Here is a 24,954-nt window from a genome sequence, read left to right on the forward strand (position 1 = left end):
CACACTCACACGCACACCCCCATACACGCACACAACACACATCACCCCCCCCACCCCCTCCCCTAACGGACGATCAACTTACCTTGTGCGTTGGTCCTAAGGGAGGGGATGGGATCCATGGGGCATCACCGCCACCAGAACACCGCCACCAGAACACCGCCACACCGAATCATGGGATGTAATTCTGTGGGCGGTGTTGTGTTGGCGTGGCGGTGAAGGTTGAGCAGCCTCCACTTTACCGCCGACCGCCAGTATGGCTGCTGGCAGCTTTCCGTACGAAAAATGTCAGAAGGCTGCCAGCGGTCATAATACGCGGTGCGGAAGACCGCCACGGCTGGCGGTCTTAACTGCGGCGGTAACTTGGCGGTCTTGCGAAAAGACCGCCGATGTTGTATTGAGGGCCTTAGTGTTCTTTGGCATCATGCGGGCTTGAATTAGCAGGAAATGAGAATAACATTTAAAGTTGTTAAGGGGCTGCCAAAATATGTTTTGTCCAAGGACCCCAAAAACCTTAAGGTTACACTGGCAGCTGTGCCTCGGCCCTCATAAGTGCTGCCCACCCCAACCCCGCCGAATTTAGGGCACTTTCAGTGCGGTCATTATTCTGTGTGTGTTAGTGAAGCTTTAGAAATCCGTTTTACTTAACAAAACCTAAATCTATCGGCTTTAACAATGTATGTTTAAAGTTGAGATACTTGTGACAGAGCCTGATGAGCAGAAAACTTGCACTTCGTAATACAGGGCTTGCAAAAGAGAAACTGCAACTTCACTAGGGAGCTATGTTGATCCTAGGGTACACACGGTAGCATCCTCCAAAAGACATTTAGAAAACTCATTGGGCCAGTACCATTGGGCACAATCTGGTAGGATGCAATAAATACTTTACCTGATGAGAGGGACTGGTATTTCTAGCGCAAGTAACAAATATTAAAGACAATTTGGCAAGCAAGTCTGATAGATTTGAAAGAAAATTGTTGCAAAAGGGGATTGAGGGTTCTACAAAGGACTTTTTTGCAAAGTACGAAAAAAATATTTTATACATAATACATGAGGAGAGTAACAGTGAAAGAAAGGGAGAGGATTTAAAGAAACTTATCAGGCATGACTTTGGTTTCTCCATAATGCCCCAGTAAAGCAGATATTGCAATTTTACCTTTTCCCAGTATCCACACATTGCACTCTTGACATTACCAGTACAATATACTGTTGGCTTTCATATAAACAGTTCCAAATATGTACATTTTCACCACACCCAGAAAGAGGCATTAGAAGTTTCCCAGTTGCCACTTGCCCCGTAGCGTGCATTCTGAATACCACGGCCTTCGCTGGGGCCAGTAACATGCACTGGTCAGCTTCGCTGTCCAGTGATGGATGTTCTCAGTATTCCAAGCTTAGCAGAGGGGGTTCCATTTTTCGCAAGCACACAGGATGACAGGCATTTATGATCGGAAAGAGCCCTAAGGAACTTGAATACTGGACTCATGTCAAGCATCCCATCTGCCCAAGTCCAAGCTGCAGAAAATGTGAGACAAAGATAAGCTGACTAAGACTCTTCCCTGTGGTCTCTGAGTTGTGCCCCTCAGTACGAGAGTGGAAGCAGCTACTGTCTGGCTAGGATAGAGTAAGTGAACAACCTAATGTTATGCCTTTTGGGTTGCTGGGGCTGGCTCTCCTCACATGTCCTGCAGCAAAAGCCAGGTCCCAAGTTGCTAAGTGTCTGGCCACCCAGTCAGATGAAGTGTTCAATCAAAAATAGTTTCTATGATAATTTTACTGAAACTCAACTCTAGAAGAGACATGTTCAATGTATCTTAAACTGCCCAAGTCCAGCCCATCGTATGGGAACAAAACAGGATTCGCCCTTTTGTTGTCCGAATGCCCCCTGAAGACCATGGCACCATTTGTGTTTGCTTAGTAGAGGTTTAGCAGGCATGGCTTACTTTCCCACTTAGAAGGAGTAAATCCCATTCTCCCCGAATTCATCATGTACGTTTTCATATCGGGGTCTCTTGAAGTGCTACTCATGGTGTGATCTATGACAGAAATCCTGATGTAGACAGGGAGGCAAGTATCCTATTCGTGAAAGGCATATTCTGAGGAGCAGATGCTGTATGATTGGCTACCTCCAAGATTCCCCACCCACTAGATGGGGCTGCTACATCAATAAGGGCCATATTTAGTAGAAAGTGATACAGCGCAGCAAGTCACCCTGCTGCGCTATGTGACAGGGAAAGGGCAGGAATGCATTAAAAAGAATATGGCACATTCCTGCATTTGTCCCTGTTTTGGTTGCCTAGCGCCAACGCAGGCACCCTTGCATTAGGGTGCAAGGATGTCTGCATTGTAAGGAGGATTTATTTGTGCAGGAAGGGGCACCTTCCTGCACAAAAAGTATCCTCTGAGGCATATTTCTCTTTCTACGTATGCTGTAGAATGCAGCATAAATAGAAGGAGGAAGTAACAAGGAGAAATCAAAAGATTTCTCCTTATTAAGGCCCACTTGGGAAGTCATAGCATTTTGGTGCTTTTCCATGTCTACCACTGGGAATGCGTCAAAATCCATGAATGTTGCGTTGGAACACCAAAGCAAAACCCATGGAACGGCTCCCTGGAGCAGAGTAATGCAACACAACGATTTGCGCTGCATTACTCCAGATTTATCAAGCCACTCAGGGCCACAGAAGGCAGCCTTGCGTATCTTGAAAATCGCATTTTGGGCTTGTGTTGCGCATGCATCACTTTGCGTGGTGCAAGAGCAACGCAACCCCAGTCATAAATATGTCCCTAATACTTTTGTTGAGGCCAGTAGTGTCACCTGTGGGCACTTTGACACTCCTCCGCATGGATTCAAAGGCCACTTTCCTAGCGGGCGCCTGTAAATTGAGATCACCATTAGCACCTTAGGACTGCAGAAACCCTACATGTCCCTGACTGGAAGTTGTTGGAGAGATCTGTGGGCTTTGAGAGGAAGTTCCCTGGTTGGTGCCAGTAAGCAACACCTAGGATTTGCAGTTGTGCAAATGTACAGAGGACTTTGAGAGATGATATTGCATGGTGCGGGCTGCAGGTGGCTGTTTATTATGCTGGCAGCTATCAACTTCCTGCGTTTCTTTATCAACAGGAAATTACTCGAATTTAGCACTTTTTTCAATCGGTTATATAGGGCTCTTGGCAGAATAAGTGAAACTACCCTGGACAGTTACATGAATAGAGTTCCATTCTGAGTTTAGGAGTAGGCGGTTTGGGCAGACTATATCGCGCGATGGCCATTGCTTTTGCCACTGATACCCTTTGTGGTGCTCTCGCCTTTATATATAGAGAAGAACTGAAGCTTCTGTGTGTGTCTGGAAAGAGCAGTACCCGTGGGTGGGGTTCATGTCGTGCCGCTACAAAGACTCATGAGCGTGCCCAAGTCTGACTCAACTGCGAGGAGTGACGGAATTATAAGAAGGCCTTTGTTCAACTGGCATCGGGCCAGGTCTCATGTAAGGTGGTAGGGGAGAAACAAAATAATCCATGATTGTACTGCCATCGATTTGGCGCCTCCTAATGAGATTTGCAGAGAGAACTGTGTGGTCGCATTGCAATCAAATATAGGGCATCTCTCACACACATCAACACAAACACACACACACACACACATATATATTTCACACACAGTACATTCCTTGCTATCCACATGCATAGGCACCGTATCACTTTAATGTATAGATGGCAATAATTACACTTGCAACATAAGGTAGATATGTGCATATAAAAGTACCCCTCATCAACTCCGCACCAACCCGAGTTCATTTAATGAGTATAGCCTCTAATATTATTCCACATCAATGGCTTAGAATATTCCTACGCCTTCTCATAGACTACTGGTATCGTTGGCCTACAAAATTCTTACATTGGACAAGACGAAGCACCACTTTTTCTCTCTGTCACTTTCAGCCCCTAGAGCTTCATTTTACTGCTTCTCTCAGCTATCATGCTAACCCCTGCCCTCTGTGGTTCTAGTGGAACACATATCCTCTTCGCCTACTTCCCTTGCAGTGTTTCCTAGTTTAAAATGCTTTCTTCCAGCATGATGCCTACCCCCGTAGATTTCAAACATCTTCCATCAAACTACTCCTCAAGCACTCAACTCCTGACAACGACAGGTATATGTGAGTATACAATATACGATTCAACAGAAATGGGACTGCTGCCCTAATTCTACTCATCTGTCATCAGTTTGACACTTTCAACACCCCACCCTCTTCTTTGGCTTTTGCAACATTAGCATTCAACAAAATCAGAACTCTTGAACCTGACCCCATATCATCTCCACTTCATCTTTATGTCTTTTGGGATACCCTGTGACACTGAGTGTACCACATGTCTGTACGAATGCTCTTTCCTCATTCAATGTCTAGCTCAGGTTACTTCCTTACCTAATTTAGATATTTAATGTGAATTGTTGCAGCTATGCTGATGACACCCAGATCAGGCTGAAATTAGTACAACATGACTCTTCTGCCCTGATCTCATGCCCTGTTATGATCCATGACTAGCTGGCCCGAAGCCACCTGAAGCTGAATGTCTGATTGTCCACCACAAGACCAAAATATTGACTAGTAGATCTTCGACAGAATTGCTGCCTTCCTCTTGATGTCCACCTAAGCTTGACACTCAGCCAGTTCCCTGTATCTCATTTTAAAACTTGGAGTCACCTTTGATGATGCCTTTACTCTTTGACATGAAGGTCAGACAACTAGAGTGTCAAGACTTCCTTCCTACATCTAAGACTGCTCAGTTGTATTAGTTTCTTCCTTGTTTTTTCTCACTTGGTTCAAGCCACCATTGCCCTGATGCTCTCATGCCTCTACCACATCAATTGACTCTATCTATGTGCTCTGGAGAACCTGCTATGAAGTCTTAAAGGGGACAGAACTTTAGGGCAAGACTTATTCTCCATCTGCAGCCCTGGAATCACATCACAGCAGGAAAGTTTACTTTAAGACATTGCCCTATGTGGTTTTGGGCCTACATTCCAAAAAAAGACTATGGTCTGGCTGACCCAGACACAGCTCTTATAATGAATTTAATTCTCATATGTCATCACATCACGACTAGGTGGCTCCACTTTTTCCACATAACCAGCCAAACTCAGCACTCTCTTCTGCCTCCTGGCAGCGAAATTCACAGTTAGCCCACATTGCTGTTGGCACTTAATTCTTGGCTGTCCCATATACGTAATTCTAAATTAGTCATCTCACAAACAAATACCACCAAGTGCACTCACAATATTACAACATGATACAACGTGAATCATTGGTCTCAAGTTAAAGATTCAGCTATGGATGGACATCTCACTTATGTGATGCTGGTCTCAGAAACCGATGCCAGATGTATCCTTGCATCTTATCTACTGTCTGATGCACCCCCATGCCCCAAGAAGCACAATAAACTGAAACCTCTGACTGTTTGTGACTCACGCAGCCATAGAGCTCTTCCAACAGCGTCCTGAGCTCTGGCACTTACCATGACTTGACACACTCTTCCAGATTAACCTTCCTTTCTAAGAACTCACATAAAATTCAAAAAAGCGAATCGAAATTTTTGTCTGTCAAATGACTATTACATTGTGCTCCATTCATATACCCACTGTCATGGACTATATGTGGTACTTTTAGTTGTACTCCAGTACTGGCACATATAACTCTTCTTCCACCATAGTAATTGTGTCTTCCACACTGTACAATAATAAATAGCCTATCTATTGCCCTTGTACACAAAGCTACTCACACAATCACTGAGCTTGGCCTTTCTTCACTTAAGAGATATTAGCCTTCCTTATGCACTTCTTGTGTGTTGCTGCTGCTTTCAACACCCTTTTGCAGCTATTCCTGCCACCTTATGGTGCTTCTGGACCACTGCACCATGACCACAGCACATACTTGATCTACATAGCACTCATTCGGCAGATCCACACCCTTATTTCTGTTTATGCATTCCCCTGTATGTGCTTCCTGGCCTCATACCACCAAAAATATGCTAAATAAATCAACAACAATATACTAAACTGTGTCTTGCTCAGTTCCCACATCACTAGTCTGTTGGGTTTTAGTGGAGCATCCACAGTTTTTCATGTCAACAGCTCTACTTGCTTGAAGGGAAAAATGTATGATCTTCTTGTATTTGCCTCTAAGTGGAAACAGGTCCTCAAAGCAAACACAGGTAGTGATGGACACCTGACATCCCTCTGAAGGCGTCTGTTTCAGACTAGACTACCTTTTACAACAGATTCGGAGAACATGAATGATTTAGAGTCATTGTTAGTGTAAGTCTGTATCATAGAACAACATGTTCGAGAGCATGTTGACCTGCAGAGGTTGTTCATGCAGCATTCATGCAGTTTTTATATCTCCAATATATTGTCGCCAAGAGATTGTGAAAAATATTGTGAAGGCATCACAGATTAAGATCAGTGCCATTACTACAGCCCATCAGCAACAAGGATAGAGCCACAAGGTCAGATCTCAGGGCAGCAATAACGTTTCCCTCCTTGTCCCCAGAAGCTTGGAGGGACACAATTTACTGTCCCTTTTAATCCAATAAATGACGCAAATGCAATGCTAAAAAAGTATAAATATGGGCCTAAGAACGTTAAAGGTGTGAATATACATTTCTGCAAGATTTACTCCGGTAGATTTTCCACCGAGTGTGAACGTTCTTTGAGTGAATGTTTTCCCTAAATTTCCAGAATCATTTTTAGGATATTTTTGATGAATCTCCAAAATCTCAATCTAGTCTAAATGTAGAATGAAATTTACATGAGGAAACTTCACAGGTTTTAATACCCTGCTTGTGAATCGGGTTTAACATATGTAAGTATCAGACCTAGCTTCAGTTACTGTTTGAGATTGCTCTTCTCATGTCTTGTCATCATAAGATTGATCCAGACAGTGGCAGACAAAATTAACTTACTGCATTTATAATAATAAATGCTGGGTGCATAGAGTGGATATGTGTGTATTCCATCTAATTTTATATTGGTGCAGGGATCCAGACACTTTTAACTGTCCTGACTCTGGCCCCATGCAATGTTCTTCACTGGACCACACAGCACTTCTGCGACACCTGCACACATTCAGTGACGTGGTGTGATGTGAACAGCAGTATTCAGAAAGTATGTGGGACTGGAGGCATCTCTGTTTAGTTAAAACTATTTGCAAAAAGGCACTGCTGGGATGACAAGTGAATGCATAAACTCACTTATTCATATAACCTTCAATTCTAGCTGTATTTATGTCTCCCTTTTCTCTCATTCTCTGCAGTTACTGCAGTTGAGGTGAACCCAGATGGTGTGGTGGTAGAGGTGTCCGACATCACAGCACAAGTGGGCTCCCAGACTCGGCTGCAGTGCCAGAGCCACCGGATGGTGTGGACGCAGGATAGCCTGAAAGACCGGCAGCGGGTGGTGCACTGGGACCTCTACAGCATGGGCGGGACCTACAAGGCCGAGCGGCTGGTAGACATGTACTCAGCTGGAGAGCAGAGGATCTACAGCCCCTACAACCAAGCAAGGATCTTCATGTCTGAAGCGGCTTTCTCAGATGGAAACTTCTCTCTGATAATAAAGGGTAGGCTCAGCAGGAATCAGGGGTGCAACAAAGGCCCCAGCAGTCACCGCATTGTTGGGGGGTGGGCTAGGCTTAACCACATGGGAGGTGGCCCCATCAGCCCCTAATGATGTGAGTGTGATGGGCCCCTTCAGCATATCTTTCAGGAGACAGCTGCTCAAGTTTTCTTACACCACTGGCTGGAATATCTAAAGTAACACCACGGCTCTAATGGCGGGCACTTCCAACAAGCTTCCATCACATTGTAGTATTTCCTGTCTTTTTACATATCAGGATAACCCCTCTCTCAACACTATTTTCCCTGAGACTGGTATTTATCCTATCTCTTTTTTTATACCTGAGGTTAGAGGCCCCAAATGGATTATGATTTCTTACGCATGTGATGGGAGGAATGAACCTTAACTCTAAGTCAGAGTAAACTCCTGTGCCCGAAAATGAATATCTAGGCACTTGGGATGATGCAACAGGGCCCAGGAAGTTCAAATCAAAGCGATCGCAGGTCGCTATGGGGCTTAGGTCACCAGATGACTGCATGCCATCAGCAACACCGTTTATTGGGCTTCTATTTAACACCCTACAGGTTATCAGAGTTGTCGGCATTGTTCACCGGAATTGAACAAACAGACTTAAAGTTCTACATTTCAATAAGTTGTAGATGGAAAATCTGCAGTGGGATCTCCTGCGATACGGATTCCTCCAGAACCCATTTACAGGCAACACTGACTTGACAGCTCTACATTTGCCAGTACACCCCATAAACTTACATTATGCATTCTTCCTGATACCAAACTTCTTACAAAGGAACTGAATGTCACTAATTCATGTACATTTATGTTCTACTCGAACATTCCTGGATGTGTAACTGCACAGGAATTCCTAATTCTTGTAATAGACTGCTTGTAAATAGCTAGAGCTCTTGTTACCTATAGTATTTTGTCCTGATTTCTGTAAGGCTTGTCTTTTTAGCCTAACTGTCTGTGTGTGTGAACCTGTTTTAAGGTTCCTGGTGTAAATAATATTTCCATTTTGACTAATCCACTGGGCTTTGAGTTGCAACAAACGCAGAAAGTACAATGCTAGTTGGAATCATGCAAGGCATAACAGCAGCATCTTGACACAGGCAGAGAGAGGCTTTAGAAGCCAGAGCACATGTATGAGTGAGAAGAGTAGAAGATGGAAACAGACTTTACCAGAAGCAACCACCATCATATCAACCGGTATGCAGGGTTACAAAGTACTAAGGTGGTAATTTTGACACTGGTGGTAAAAACTGCCTACCGCCGCGGTGATGGCTACCAAAATACCGCTACCGATGCTATCGTCCGTCTGCCATATTATGAGCACTGCTGGACTTCCGCCACAAGAAGGGTAGAAATCCATCATGGTGCATGGTGGTGGACGGTGGTAAGGTGGTGCTGCTGGTGGCCACCTTACCACCGTCCACCAGTAGAACGCCACCAGCCATATTATGACAAGTAATACAGCCTGGTGGTGTTCTGCTGGTGAGCATGTCTGGAAGTGTGTGTGTATGCCAGTGTGAGTGATTGGGTGTATGCGTGGTGTGTGTCTGCGGGTGTGTGCATGTATGGGGGGGAGGGTGATGATTGGTCGGGTGGGGGTGTTTGTGTGATCATCGGAGGGGGTGGGGGTGTGTGTCTTTGGTTCAGGGGTGGGGGGTTTGTGTGTGTATGGAGGTAGGGGGGCTTTAGTTGGAGGGGGGGGTTGGCATCAGGTGTGTGTTGGGGGGTGGGGGAGCCACCTACCGGTGACAGGGAAGGAATTCTCTGTCACCGGTAGGGCCTACCACCATGATTTTCGTGGCGTTAGCAACGCCACGAAAACCATGGTGGTAGGCTGGCTCATAATGCCTCCGGCGGTACTGTGCAGGTCGCCGGGCTGGAGATTGACATCTCCGGCCTGGACGCTGATACCTCCATGACGGTATGAGTGGAGAAGTGGCGGGTTGGTGGCAGCCAACCCTCGATTCTCATAATGTGGCGGTATGTACCGCCAGCCTGTTGGCGGTACTACCGCCACATTAACACTCACCGCCAGGGTCATAATGATCCCCTAAATCCTGATAACTTTGTCTAAAGTATATTTTGCACATAAAAACGATTTAAAAGAATAGCATAACGCATTTCCAGGTACACCATGAAGTAGTTAAAATAAACTCCAACAGTTCCTAAGTTCCGAAACAAATTCATTTTTACTTGTCTACTGGCAAGCCACAAATTAGCCTGCATCCTGGAGCTGGCATCAAATGGGATTTTATAGGTTTTGGATAACACACACGTACAACAGGAGGTGATGATGCTCCCTGCAGCTCACTACACACCGTGACTCGAGTCATGGGGTAGTGCTAAAGAGACAGAGCAACACGTTTACTTTCTTCCATCTCCTCTTTCAACCTTTAACATGTGCCCGGTGCTGCAGTCAGTGAGCAATGTCTTGGCAACCCACCAATGCCCCCAGTTACATACGTACAGCATATGCTATATCCCCTATATGGGCCCCCTATAAACATATGCTGAAGCAAGAGAACAGGTGGCCTAGCAAGGGATGAAGCTTTTTTGAATGGCAAACAGTGAACAGCCAGGCTGAAAAAGGGGGTGATTGGGAAAACAGTGTCTAGTGAGAGGAGATATGATCTATTGATAAGTTTTCAGGGTTCAGAAAGGACATACAGTCTAATGGGTCGCACGTTGTGAGAAGGTGTGGTGGACTAATAGGAAGTAAAATCATAAGCTGAGACGAAGGTGCGTTTCCACATTAAGGAAATACATGTGTTTAAGTGACGGAGGTTGTGGTCTAGCAATGATTTGTCTCTGGGGCAGGTGAGCTTTTGTAGGAAAGGCCATGGGTTAATAGGTGAATGGGTGGAGCTAGAGGGGATAATGTCAAGTAAGAATAGTGTGAGTGAGTGGAAAGGTGATATGTTGGAATAAAGGGGAATTGTAGTGAGAATACATGAAGTCTTGTGGAAAGAGGAATGCTGAGTCATCCTTGTAGAAAGAACTATGGTGTATCTGGCAGTCTTACAGAATAAGACGTGGGGTGGCTTACTTCTGGAATTACGTTTTGAGGTAGCTTTATGAAAAAAGGGTGTTGCAGCAGTCTGTGCAGGTGTGACATTCTTGTAGAAAGAGGCATGGTGTGTTAGTCTGGCGGAAAAATGTGAGCAGTAGAATTCTTGTGGTAAGAGAAGTGGTGAGGTAGTTTGATGGAAAGGGGTGTTGTATGTCAGTCATAGAAAGAGGCGTCGAGTAATATACTTTATGAAAGAAGTGTGGTTTAACAGTCTTGTAGAAAGAGGTGTGTTGTGGCAGATTTGTGGAAAGAGGTTTTGTCAGAGCTCAATGAAGAGAGATGTTGAAGACTGTCGGTGTGGAATTCTTGTGGAAAGAGGTGTGGAATTATTGTGTACAGATGTGTGGTGTGGCATTCATGTGAAAAGATGTGGTGTGGCAGATTTGTGGAAAGATGTGTGCTGTGGCAGCCATGTGGAAAGAGGTGTGGCAGTCTAAGGGAAATAGGTGTGGTGTGGCATTCTACTGGAAAGAGGTGTGTGGTGTAGCAGTCTTATGGTAATAGGTGTGGTGTGCAATTCTTGTGGAAAAAGGTCTAATGTGTCAGTCTTGTGGAAAGAAATGCAGTTTGGCAATCTTGTGAAAAGAGGTGTGGAGTGGCTGTTTCATCAAAGTTCAGTTCTTAAGGATGTCAAACTACTTATAGGCTTTGGAAAGCTGAGATTTTGAACCCAAATAATTAACATAATTGCTAAGAAATCTTCTTTTCTGTCCGTAAGGTCTAAATTCAGAGCACAGCCAACGTCTTGTTTTGCTTTATTTTAAGATGTTGTCCCCAGTGATCAAGGATATTACCACTGCAGCCTACACCACCACTACTGCCACGTGTATGAAACAGTAATTGTCCAGCTCAACGTCACTAAGTCTGGTAAGTAAGGAGTCAAGGGTCTATGAGGCATTGGGGAGGGAGAGATGTATTCACCATCGGAGTTGGTGTGGTAGTCAATGTTTATCTTGATTGTAACATGAAACCCATAGTTGAGACATGAAAAGGCCGGTCCCTGTTGACTCCTGGTAGTCAAAGAATGATAGCCATGTTAACTCAGGTTAATGTCAGAGTGATAAGGCTGATGCATGAGAAACCCTGCCTTCTGGCTTTTATCTTGGCCAAAGAAATTATTTCAAAACTGAAAAAATGTAAACCCTAAAAACACTATGTTTTGTGGCCCATCCAAGGGCTTCCAAGGAAATGCAACCTGCATATAATTCTAAACCGACTCAAATGGAGTGGATCGTCCATACATTATCGATAAATTATTGTCATCTAAATTGCACAACAGGGAATCTTTAGAAATCCTCGGATCCACCTTCAGTGCTTTGCAGAGACCACAGAGTGGCGTAAGTATCTCGAAGTAACAATACTGATCATATATCTTTCTCCTTCTCACTTATGCCTCTTTTCTGTTTTTCTCTCCTTTCACTCCTTTACTCCTTCCTTTCCTCCCCTCTGTTCCTTTTCTCTTTTGTGCGTTTAAGCAGTCATGTGGCAGTGTAAGAGTTATGCAAGAAACCGTCATGTTGTAGCATCATATGCCTTCCTCTTTGTCATTTATGCCTCTTTACCTCCTTTCTTTGCCCATTCTCCTTTCCTTCGTCCACTCGCTTGTTGCCACCTGCCCACTTTCCTTTTTTTCTTTCATCTTATGGTACCTTGAAGCAGTCAAAGGGTGGATGAGGTTTGTACCATGCATTCAACCGATGTAGCATCACAGTCCCTCTTCTCTCTCCTTGGTGCTTTCTCCCCCTCTTTCCTTTTTTGTCACCCCTTATTTACTGCCACTTTCTCCCTTTTGGTCTTCCTCTTTCCCACTTCTGTTCCCTTACAGAGCCTGAAAGTCCAGGATGGGGTAAAAGTCTTTTAAAAACAAAAAACACAACATATATGTTATTGTAAATATGCAGACTGGGTGTGAGATAATCCAGCCCACCGTTCAAAGGGCTTTGGTTTAAGAGAAAGTTTACCGATGTCAGAATTCAGGACAACGTCTGTTAAAAAGCAATTTGTGGAACTGGTGGTAAATGCCATGGGGTGTTTGCCATAAACTACTGAACTAAGACCAACCAAGTTTTTCCCCCGCATAAGCAGGAGACATTAGATTTGACCCTCACTAAGTTTTTGACACAATGTGCAATCATGAGGCAATCAGGATAAAATTATGAGACAAGACTGAGAAAATTAGGCAGCTGAGAAACTGAACCCCAATACTTAAAATTGGTTGTCCTTAGATTCACTTTATTTTCATGCTTCTTATTCAATGGCTTTCCTAGTCTATCGTGTGTTTATTCCTCCCTTGGAGCATAGTCTCTGTATCATTCTCTTGCTATTTAACTAGCACTATTTCACTGCTCACTCTTAGGGAACTACTTTTTTCTTTTTGGTTGAGCACTCCATGACCGTGCAGATATTTTTTAATTGTCTTTTTTCCTCTCTCTAAATTTGTCCCATCACCTCTGAATGTTCTAGTGTTGCTGTAGTCCTCATGTGCTTTTCACCTGCTGCCAAAGCCCTTCATTCCCTGAGCTCAATATGGCTTGTCCATGTGCTTATACGCATACCCCGTGTTGCTATCTGTATCATATGGTACTTTTTCCCCACTTCTCTAAATTTATTTTTAATTTAAAACTCACCCTGCACACTCCCCGTTGCTTCCTCCCCAACCGATCCCCAACACCCACCTCTGCTGACCCCTATGCCTTTAAAAAAAAAAAAATGTGTATCTATATTTATCTATCTATATTTATCTATATCTCAATCAATCAATCAAGCGGTATTTGTATAGCATGGCTTATCACCCGAGAGGGTCTCCAGACACTGGATTGCGGCTATCAGTCAAAGAGCCAGGTCTTGAGTCGAGGGTGACATCTGGAGGTGTAGGGGAAGGGTGTTCGAGAATTTGGCAGTGAAGTGAGAAAAGGAGTGTCTTCTGGTGCAGCGTTAGGGGATTCGTGGTATCTGTGTGAGGGCGAGGTGGGCAGAATGGAGGTTCCAGTGAGGTAAGTAGATATTCAGGTGGTTCAAGGTGGGTCCTTGATTGTGCAGGGCTGAATAGGAGAGGGTCAGAAGCTTAAATTGGCATCTCTTCTGGAAGTGGAGCCAGTGAAGGCCTTTCAGGTACTGGGTGATGTGGGCTCTCTTGGGTACGTTGAGGATGAGTCTGGCTGGTGTGTTCTGGATCGTCTGAGCCTTCCCATGAGTTTGGTGCCTGTGTAGAGTGCATTGCCATAGTCCAGTCAGGTATAACTTGTGCCCCCACCATGCACACTTTTTTCATCAAACACTTTACTGCAAATATTTCATTGATATTATCATTGATGTTATCTAAGATGCCATGAGGGCCGTAACTTGTGGGGTAATTAGCAGTGCGTAGCTAGGGCGCGAGTTGTAGTTACCCTTGCACACAAGTTATAGTTACTTAAGTTAACTCTAAATATAACAGGTGAATTTCTATGGTTTGGTACTTTTAAAATGTAAATTTAAGCAGCCATGGGGAGGTGGTGGTCCCTGAGGCTGCAGCTGTCCATGCGTCCCCCTTGCATTGATTTAGTTTAATGCCCTGGGGATATGGTGATCACCAGGGCTGTGGGAGGCCATGCAGCCTCCTCAACATTTCAAGTAGCGGCTGGTATGGGGTAACCCCCGGGCTCGTAGGGGGGCCACGCACCCCTGTGATGATTTAGCTTAATTCCCGGGGAGGTGCGGGAAGGTGGCAGTCCCTGGGGCTGTGGGGGACTGGGCACCCCCCAGAATGATTTATTTTAATGGACTGGGGAGGTGGCAGTACTTGGGGCTGGGGAGGGGCACCTCCCCTCCAACATTTCAAGTAGCCCCAGAGGGGGTGGCGGTTCTTGTGACTGCGGGGGAGGGTGTGTGTGTGGCCCCACCACATTGATTTAGTTGTGGTGGTGGTTTTGGGTCCCCAGGGCGGTGGGGGTATGGGAGACACCCTGCACTGATTTAGTTTAATGCCTCGGGGAGGTGGTGGTTCCTGGGGCTGAAAGGGGGCCGGGCACCCCTCCCTGCAATAATTTAGTTTAATGCCCTTGGGAGGTGGCGGTCCCTGGGGCTGCATAGGTGCTGCCCCCCCCATTTGAAATGTAAATGCCCCCAGGCCTGGCCCACCGGGGGGCTGAATTTAAACAAGCGCGGTTCCTGGGGCTGCGGAGGGCCATACGCCCCCCTCTGCAATGATTTAGTTTAATGCCCCAGGAAGGTGGTGGTCCCTGGGGCTGTGGGTGGGCTTCCTAGCCTCCCGCATTGATTTATTGAAAGCCCCAGGTAGGTGGCGGTCCCTGGGGCTGCATGGGGGCTGGGAACCCCCTATTAAAAATCTAAATGCCCGCCAGACCTGGCCCACCCGGGGGATGCATTTAAACAAGCAAAGGAGCCCATGCTTGAATTTAAAAAAAAAAATTGGCAGATCTGCCACGTCTCACTGCCCAAAATTCAAAAACAAAAATGCTTTTTTGCTCGAGTGGGGTCCCTCTGGGACCCCAACACCAGAGCTAAGGGGTCATTGTGTCCCTACCCAGGCCCCTTTTCTTATTTTTAATCTTTTTTTCTAGGACTCGGCTGAAGCTGAGTTCCAGCATGGCTGCCAACACTTCCTTGTTGAAGTATTGGCAGCCAACCAGATCTCAGCACGAAATCCAGAGGGTTTGGGAAGCCTTTGCATCCCTCTGTATACAAATTTAGATTTTCTTTAATTTCTCAAAACTACTGAACAGATTTATACCCAATAACAAAAAGTGAGCTTTCCGAACCAACAGCTGCCTTTCTGCCAAATTTGGTGTAACAACATTCAGTGGTTCGGGCACAAAGAAAAAGCGTTTTGGGACTCCCCCTTTTTCAGCCTGTGCTTGATGGATCACCCTGAAACTTTCCAGACTGATGCTGAAGTGAGCTCTGTATTTTCTTGGAAATTGTTTTGAAGATTCATCAAACAGCGCCAAAGTTATTAACATAACAAAAAACGCTTTTTCTATAGAAACTTGTTCCTCATTATAACTACTTAGTGGCGGCTGCCACTAGGTTATATATATATATATATATGTATATATATATATATATATATATTCCATAGATGTGCGCATATGACATAGTGCATACAAAAATATGCAGGTACAATTTCTTTCATTGTTTGTTGACCAGCCTAAAATTCTGTACACCACATAGATTGCTCAGTAAAAAATATTAAGTGCGTGAGATATATATATATATATATATATATATATATATATATATATATATATATCAATCACACACTTAATTTTTTTATATATATTATTGCTCAGTAAAAATATATATATATATATATGTGTGTGTGTATATATATATATATATATATACACACACATATATATATATATATATGTCAATCACACACTTACTTTTTATATATATATATATATATATATATATATATATATATATATATATATATATATATCAATGTCAATCACACACTTAATTTTTTTTTTTTACTGAGCAAACTAAGTGGTGTACACAATTTTAGACCGGTGAACAAAAAAATGAAAGAAATTGTACCTGCATATTTTTGTATGCACTATGAAATACACACACATCTATGGAATAGCGTGACTGCCTACAACAGCTCCATCACTGCACCTTTTCCCCCTATGTTAAATAGTATTAGGAAAAAGCATTGTGCTTTCACCAAAAGTATTTAGCAACACCAAAAAACAAGGCAAGATCTGTTGGCTTTGCCCATGCTTGTTTAAAAAAAAAAACTAAACCCTTTTCGAAGATGTTATTTCAAATGGTATCTGTTAGACCTGACAGCCTTAGTGTGGTCACCCCTAACTTTTAGCCTGCCTCCCTCCACTTTTTGGACACTGTGTTGCTGGTTTTAGGACGCTGCGCAATTTACCACTGCTAACCAGTGCTAAAGTGCATATGCTCTCTCCCTTAAAACATGGTGACATTGGATCATACCCAATTGGCTTATTTAATTTACTTATAAGTCCCAAGTAAAGTGCACTATATGTGCCCAGGGCCCGTAGATTAAATGCTACTAGTGGGCCTGCAGCATTGTTTGTGCCACCGACTTAAGTAGCCCCTTAACTATGTTTCAGGCCTGCCATTGCAAGGCCTGTGTGTGCAGTTTCACTGCTAATTCGACTTGGGATTTAAAAGTACTTGCCAAGCCTAAAACTTCCCTTTTTCTACTTATAAGTCACCCCTAAGTCAGGCCCTAGATAACCCTTAGGGCAGGGTGCTGTGTAGACAAAAGGCAGGACATGTACCTGTGTAGTTTACATGTCCTGTTAGAGTAAAACTCCTAAATTTGTTTTACACTGCTGTGAGGCCTGCACCTTTCATAAGCTAACATTAGAGCTACCCTCATTTACTGTTTGAGTGGTACCTTCTGATGTGAAAGGAGTAACAAGGTCATATTTAGCATGGCCAGAATGGTAATACAAAATCCTGCTGACTCGTGAGGTTGAATTTAACATTACTATTTTAGAAATGCCACTTTTAGAAAGTGAGCATTTCTCTGCACTTGAATCCTTCTGTGCCTTACAATCCACGCCTGGCTAGGTTTAGTTGACAGCTCTCTTGTGCATTCACTCAGACTAACCCCAAACACAGGATGCTCAGTCACACTTGCATACATCTGCATATTGAATGGGTCTTCCTGGGCTGGGAGGGTGGAGGGCTTGACACTTACATGTCAAAGGACAGTAGCCTGCCCTCACACAAAGGACTGCCGCACCTTATACTGAGACCCTGGCAGACAGGATGGAACTGAAAGGGGACCTTGTGCACTTCTAAGCCACTCTTTGAAGTCTCTCCCACTTCAAAGGCACATTTGGATATTTAAACAGGGCCTCTGCCCCTAACAACTCAGGCACTTCCTGGAGAAAAGAATCTGAACCAGAACCTGCACCCTGCCAAGAAGAACTGCCTGGCTGCCCAAAGGACTCACCTGACTGCTTTTCTGAGACGGACTGCTGCCTTGCTGTTGCCCTGTTGCCTTGCTGCTCTCTGGCTGTGCTGAGAAGTGCTCTCCAAGGACTTGGATAGAGCTTGCCTCCTGTTCTCTGAAGTCTCAGGCCAAAAACACTTCATTCCTACAAGAGAAATCATTGTGTTGCGGAAATCGATATAGAGCCTGCAAGAAATGACGCACAGCCTTCATCGCGGTGAGAAAATCACTGCACGCCGAACCGGAACGACGCAGCCTGACTTTGCAAGGAGAAGATCGACGCTGCGCCAGCGTTGCGACCGGAAATTCGACGCACGGCCCACTGGATCGACGCAAAGCCGAGCCGGAACAATGAAGCCCAACTTCCTGAGAGGAATCGACACACCGCCTGCCGTGCGGATTTCAAAGCATCGCCCACAGGGCATCCGAAAACCCTGCACCCCGAAGAGGATCAAGTCCACGCACCGGAAATCGATGCAAAGTCTTCCCTGTGTGGAAAATAAACGACGCATCGTCTGTGTGCGGCCGGAGAAAACGATGCACACCTCCCAGTTTTCCACGCATCTCCTCCTCTGTGGTCCCTTGTGGATAAATTGAACACAAACCAGGTACTTTGTGCTTGCAAGAGACACTTGTTGCTTTTAAGAGACTAAAGACACTTTATATCATTTTACAGTGACATTTCACATATACTTGTTGCATCTTAATCATTTTGACCTGCATCTTATAAGATAAATATTATATATTTTTCTAAATACTGTGTGGTGTATTTTTGTGCTGTTCTACATGTGTTATTGCATGATTTATTGCACAAATACTTGGCACATTGCCTTCTAAGTTCAGCCTGACTGCTCAGTGCCAGGCTACCAGAGGGTGGGCACAGGATAATTCGGATAGTGTGTGACTTACCCTGCCTAGAGTGAGGGTCCTTGCTTGGACAGGGGGTAACCTGACTGCCAACCAAAGACCCCATTTCTAACAGTATTTATCAGCAATTAATGCTTTTTGTCTTCCATGTACCGTTTTATTAGGGTCTAGCCTGCGTTGCATGCGATTGCGAGACACTTTAGTAGTTAGAAAAGGGCTCGGAGCCCCATCCATGTCACATCGGTGTCTTTCATTGGTTTGTGGGTTTGCCTGTTAAAATCTGCTTGCTTTCATTAGTGGAAGGCATGCATACGTCATGCCTTTTCCGGTGGTTAGCCCTCCTCAAGCGCAGCGACCAAGTACTGAAAATATGCAAGACTCGCTGTTTTCCATCCGGTTTGTGGACTACTTTTTATCTTTTTTCGCAGGGCGATCTCGCTTGGCAGAAGTCAAGCGCTTTCCATGACATCAACCCTGTTACTTATTTAATTGCACTTTTGCCAGTTAGGTAGAAAATTTCACTTTTGGCGATAGGTTTCACTATGAGTGAACTGTAGCAGCATGATCCCACTCTTTTTTTCCATTTAATGTGGCAAGAAAAGTCCGGTTGGGAGTTTACAATTTCTAATAGCTCTAACTCTGAGAAATGCGAGACCAGTTGCATTGCAAATGCTTGTTAATATAGTCTTTTAGCTCCCGTAGTAAATCTGTTTGTATAAAACAAATCAAATATGTCCCACAGTGCTCAGACATAAGCATATACACTTATCAGCTAAAAAGTGGACGTCTTTTACCCTGCACAGTCCAGCTGTGCCTCCTGGAGCTTTTTACTGGACTTTTTCTGTCAGTACAGAGTGGGGGCTCCGGGAAGCACCCCTTATCAGCAGGAAACAGCCTTGCATAGAACAGCATTGTGAACTTAACACGTAGGGGCATATTTATGAGTTGGTTTGCGTTGCATATGCACCACACATGACGCAAACCTTACATGTGATTTATGAAGCCATGCAAGGCCACTTTGCTAGCCTTGTGTGGCTCCATAAATCTGAAGTGAGACAGTGGAGCGCAAATGGCTGTGTTGCCTTACTCTGCCCTGGCAAGGCATTCCATGGGCATTGCATGGGTGTTCCCATGCAACTCCCATGGTTTTTGATGCATGCCCAAATTTACCAGAAGTGGTAGTTCTGGGAATGTGCCAAAAAGATACACCTTCTCAGGGGAGGCGTAACGAGGAGAAATATTTGTATTTCTCCTTGTTACTTTCTCTTTTTATGTGTGCTGCATGGTGGCCTGCGTTGGTGCTAGGCTGCCAAAGGGCACCTGCGGAGGGGAAAAGGAAGAACTGCGCCGTATTGTCTTAAATGCTGCACATTCCTGCCCTTTCCCTGTGACGCAGCACAGCATGATGACTTGCTGCATTGTACTGCGTCACATTCCCATAAATATGCCCCTCACTATATAGTTCTCTCACCTCGAACTCTTACATATTCTAGAGCATAAAGATGCACAATTTCTGAGCCCACTGGTTAAATATATGCTGCTTTTAGAAATTGTGATGTAAACTTGAGTTGGCATCAACACAGTGATACCAATCACATGCAACGCTCCCGTAATCTTATATCTATTTAAATTAGAAACAAATGTATGTCTGTTGAAAACTGCAGATTCTGCGGCAGATGTGGATAATTTTCCTAAAGCATCAGAGCTATAATAATACAGAAAAGCCCGCAGCCAATGAATGACATTGTAGTTATCCTTACTATGGGGAAGATGAAGAGCTGCTGAAGGTCAGGCATCAATGAAAGTTGCTGATCAGAGAAGCAGACATGCTGGTCCACTGCCTCCACAGAGGCCTGCATGTCCTCCCCGACTGATGGGCACAAATGTGGGTCTAAGTAGCAGACTTAAAAAACAAACAGAAAAGTGTGGGTTCGGACTATTATGAGGAAGGGAAAGGTGTAGTATCGACCCCAACACCACCCTCAGAGGAACTCTCATCTACAGACCTCCTGGACTCCGCCCACAGTTCAGTGACACCATCGCCGACCTCATCAGCACCCACGCCCTCGCTTCCACGGACTACATCCTCCTCGGGGACATGAACTTCCACCTCGAGAACAATAACGACACCAACTCCACCGCCCTGATTGACAACCTCGCCAACCTCGGACTCAAACAGCTCGTAACGACACCTACTCACGCCGCTGGACACACGCTCGACTCCATCTTCTCCGAAAGCCCCCACGTCTCCTTCAACCACACCACCGAACCACACTGGACCGACCATAGATGCGTCCACTTCACCTTCAGAAAACCCACCACACACCACCGCACCCAACAGCTACCACGCCGCTGTTGGAGCAAGGTCACCGAGGACCAACTGACTACCGCCCTTGCCCTGAGACCACCCACCGACCCAGACACCGCCGCGACCAACCTCACACAGTGGATCAACGGCTGCGCCAACACCCTCACCCCTCTCAAGACCTCTACAACCAACCACACCAACAAGAAAGCCGCCTGGTTCATCGAGGACCTCCGGATCTCCAAGCACACCTGTCGGAAGCTGGAGAAGAAATGGCTCCACGACCGACCACCAGACAACCACACAGCCCTCAAGAGCGCCACCCGCAGACACCACCAACTCATCAGGACCGCCAAGAAGACCGCCTTCAAGGACCGCCTAGACAACAACGCACACAACACCAAAGAGCTCTTCAGCATCGTGAAAGAACTCTCCAACCCCAGCTCCAACACCAACGACATCCCGCCATCTCAAGACCTGTGCGACTCCCTGGCCACCTTCTTCCACCGCAAGATCACCGACATCCACGACAGCTTCAACTCCGACCCCACGCACCCACCACCGAGTCCACCACCCCTGCGACTACCACTCGCACCAGTCACCTGACCGTCTGGTCCAGCGTCAGCGACGAAGACACCATCAAAACCATGAACTCTATCCACTCCGGATCCCCATCGGACCCCTGCCCTCACCACGTCTTCAACAAAGCTAGCGCAACCATCGCGCCCCACCTCCGGAAAACAATCAACCGTTCCTTCGAGACAGCAACCTTCCCAGAAAGCTGGAAGCACGCCGAGATCAACGCCCTTCTGAAGAAGCCCAAGGCGGACCCCAAGGACCTCAAGAACTTCCGGCCCATCTCCCTGCTCCCTTTCCCGGCAAAAGTGACAGAGAAGATTGTCAACAAACAGCTGACCCGCTACCTCGAAGTTAACAACATCCTGGACCCTTCCCAATCCGGTTTTCGCAGTAACCACAGCACCGAGACCGCCCTCATCGCCGCCACTGACGACATCCGGACCCTGATGGACAAAGGAGAAACAGCCACCCTCATCCTCCTGGACCTATCAGCAGCCTTTGACACGGTCTGCCACCGCACCCTATCAGCACGCCTCCATGACGCCGGTATCCAAGAGAAGGCCCTGGCCTGAACCACATCCTTCCTCTCCAGCAGAACCCAGAGCGTCCGCCTCCCACCCTTCCGCTCCAAAACCACTGAGATCATCTGCGGCGTCCCACAGGGATCCTCCCTCAGCCCGACACTGTTCAATATCTACATGGCCCCCCTCGCCCACATCGCACGACAACACAACCTCAACATCATCTCCTACGCCGACGACACCCAGCTAATCATATCCCTCACCGAAGATCCCCACACCGCCAAAGCTAACCTCCACCGAGGAATGAAGGCCGTAGCCGACTGGATGAAGGACAGCAGACTGAAGCTGAACTCAGACAAGACGGAGGTCCTCATTCTCGGACCCACCCCATCAGCCTGGGACGACTCTTGGTGGCCCATGTCACTAGGCACAGCCCCGGAACCCACGGACCACGCACGCAACCTGGGGGTCATCCTCGACTCCACTCTCTCCATGACCAGGCAAGTCAACGCCGTCTCCGCGTCCTGCTTCAACACCCTCCGCAAGCTCCGCAGGATCTTCAAATGGATCCCCCTCGACACGAGAAAAAACGTTACCCAGGCCCTCATCACCAACAGACTCGACTACGGGAACGCCCTCTACTCAGGAACTACAAACAAGCTCCTGAGACGACTCCAATGCATCCAGAACGCCTCGGCCCGACTCATCCTCGATGTCCCCCGCCGCAGCCACATCACACTCCACCTGAGAGGCCTGCACTGGCTCCCCGTCAACAAAAGGATCACCTTCAAGCTCCTGATCCACGCACACAAAGCACTGCACAACACCGGACCCACCTACCTCAACAACCGACTCAGCTTCCACACCCACACCCGAAGCCTCCGCTCAGCCAACCTCGCCCTCGCCACAGTCCCCTGCATCCGAAAAACCACCGGCGGCGGCAGATCCTTCTCCTTCCTCGCCGCCAAGACCTGGAACACTCTCCCCACCATCCTACGACAGACCCAAGACCTGCTGGCCTTCAGAAGACTCCTCAAGACCTGGCTCTTCAACCAGTAGCACCCCCCCTCCCCAGCGCCTTGAGACCCTTGCGGGTATGTAGCGCGCTTTACAAATGCAGTGATTGATTGATAGTATCTGAATCTATACGAGGAACAGCATCCTTACTAGTCTTGGGAGGCGGGGAGGGGAGTGGGGAATTAGCCAAAAAGAACAAATTTCAGAGCTGCCTTTTTGTGCATATTTTGGAGGTATCTCCACTCCTCCCAGGTCAAATGAGAACCGTAACAAACACAAGACCCAGGTTGCGTCAACGGTGGACAAGTACAACATCTAATAGGACTTTGAAAAGTCTAAAACTAGCACTCGTCATGCACAAACCCTGCACTAACTTCCATTTCATTTTTCATGTTCGCTTTATTCCCAGCAGCACTTGGGCTCAGCCCCTCCAGTGAGCTGAATGACTTACAAGCCCAATAAATAAACACACTCATAAATGTTACGTACATGCAATACAGGAGGAGTTGCTTGCTCCTTAATGTAGACTCTTGTTTTTTTGTCAGTTAATGTTTTGAACAAGGGGATGGATGATGATGAAATTTTTTCTGCCACCGATTGTTTTACACCTGAGCTTACACCATTTTCCTTTCACCACGTATTTGTCACTAGAGCTTACGTACCTGCCTGTTTTGCACCAGAGCGTAGGATATTTTCCTGCTACTGAATGTTTTGCACTAGAGCTGATGGCATTTGTCTTTCAGCCCATGTTCTGCACTTGATCGTAGAGCATTTTCTTGCCACTGAATGTTTTGCACCAGAGCGTGTGATATTTACATCAGAGCTTAGGATATTTGCGTGCCACTGAATGTTTTACACAAGAGTTTAGTATATCTGACTGTCACTGATCACTTTGCACTAGTGCTTAGGATATGATGCTGTCACTGAATGTTTTGCCCCAGAGCTTGTGATTTTTGCACTAGAGCTTAGAATATTTGCCTGGTACTGAATAATTTGCACCAGAGTTTAGGATATTTGCCTACCACTGAATGTTTTACACAAGAGTTTAGTATATCTAATGGCCACTGAACCTTTGCACAATATGGTTTGTGAGGTGGGATGTTGAAGATGGTCACATTTGTTAGCCCCAGTAATGGCATCCTTTGATCCCTCTGCTGTCCGTCCTGGTTGGAGCACTTGAAGTTTGATGTTCCTTTTGGTGAAGGGGTGAAAGCTCACTGTTAAACCCTTGCTTCCTCCTTCTATGGCACATTGCTTCCATCCTTCTGACCACACCAGATGAAACACTACAGTTATTTTTCTTGCCCTGTAATTATTCTCTCCATGGATTAGGCAAGCATTTCCTGCAAGCCGGCCATGGCAGACAGCAAGAAGAAAGAGAGGTGGCTCAGTCAACTTTAGAAATTGCCACGCTCAACTGAGCCACACTGGATTCTTGTTCCCAAATACCAATTTTATTGAAGTATGTGAAGTATGGCACTGAGACTCATGCCTTCGGTTAATAAGTAGAAGAACAATCACCGAGGCAAGTTAGTTCTGTAAAAGCGTAAAAGCACCTAAACAAGCATTAACAAAACCGCGACTATTCGTGAAGGAGCAAGGATGTACACCGAGGATGTTGTTGTTAGCTTAGGGTGCAAACTGGATCCCATACAGTGTTGCTTAGTGTAGAATGTAGCACCTATAATGGATGAGCTCAATAGTGAATGGCGGGAGAGGGTTAAAATTGGGTGGTGAGTGACCTTTTTCCCCTCAAATTCAGTTTTCTACTTAGCCTGCAAAAAGCCACCCCAAGGCTTGGAACCGGAAAGCTGTGGGAAGCGAGCACCATCAAGTAAGACGTGCAATGTTCCTGTAAATATTTCCGTGTTTTTTATCCCCTTAAAATGACCACTGGGCACTACCCTGTAAATGGACACAGCATCTTTCACCCCTATTGTTCGATACAGTGTGCATCCCCCACACACGACCTCCACTCCTTCAGCTTAGCAGAGACCAGCACACCAACAGGTTTAT

The 24,954-nt window shown here is 45.9% G+C and overlaps 1 protein-coding gene across 2 annotated transcripts in view; it reads left to right on the forward strand.

Moving 5' to 3' along the window:
* Nucleotides 1-24,954, forward strand: part of MXRA8 (matrix remodeling associated 8) — a 121,076-nt gene that overhangs the window by 34,562 nt on the left and 61,560 nt on the right. For both annotated transcript variants that reach the window (XM_069241066.1, XM_069241065.1), the window contains exons 2-3: nt 7,308-7,613; nt 11,469-11,570. In XM_069241066.1, the coding sequence (XP_069097167.1) occupies nt 7,308-7,613; nt 11,469-11,570 (408 nt within the window). The remainder of the gene's footprint in view (nt 1-7,307; nt 7,614-11,468; nt 11,571-24,954) is intronic.

This window comes from Pleurodeles waltl, chromosome 6 (assembly GCF_031143425.1).
Source record: "Pleurodeles waltl isolate 20211129_DDA chromosome 6, aPleWal1.hap1.20221129, whole genome shotgun sequence".
Taxonomy (NCBI): domain Eukaryota; kingdom Metazoa; phylum Chordata; class Amphibia; order Caudata; family Salamandridae; genus Pleurodeles; species Pleurodeles waltl.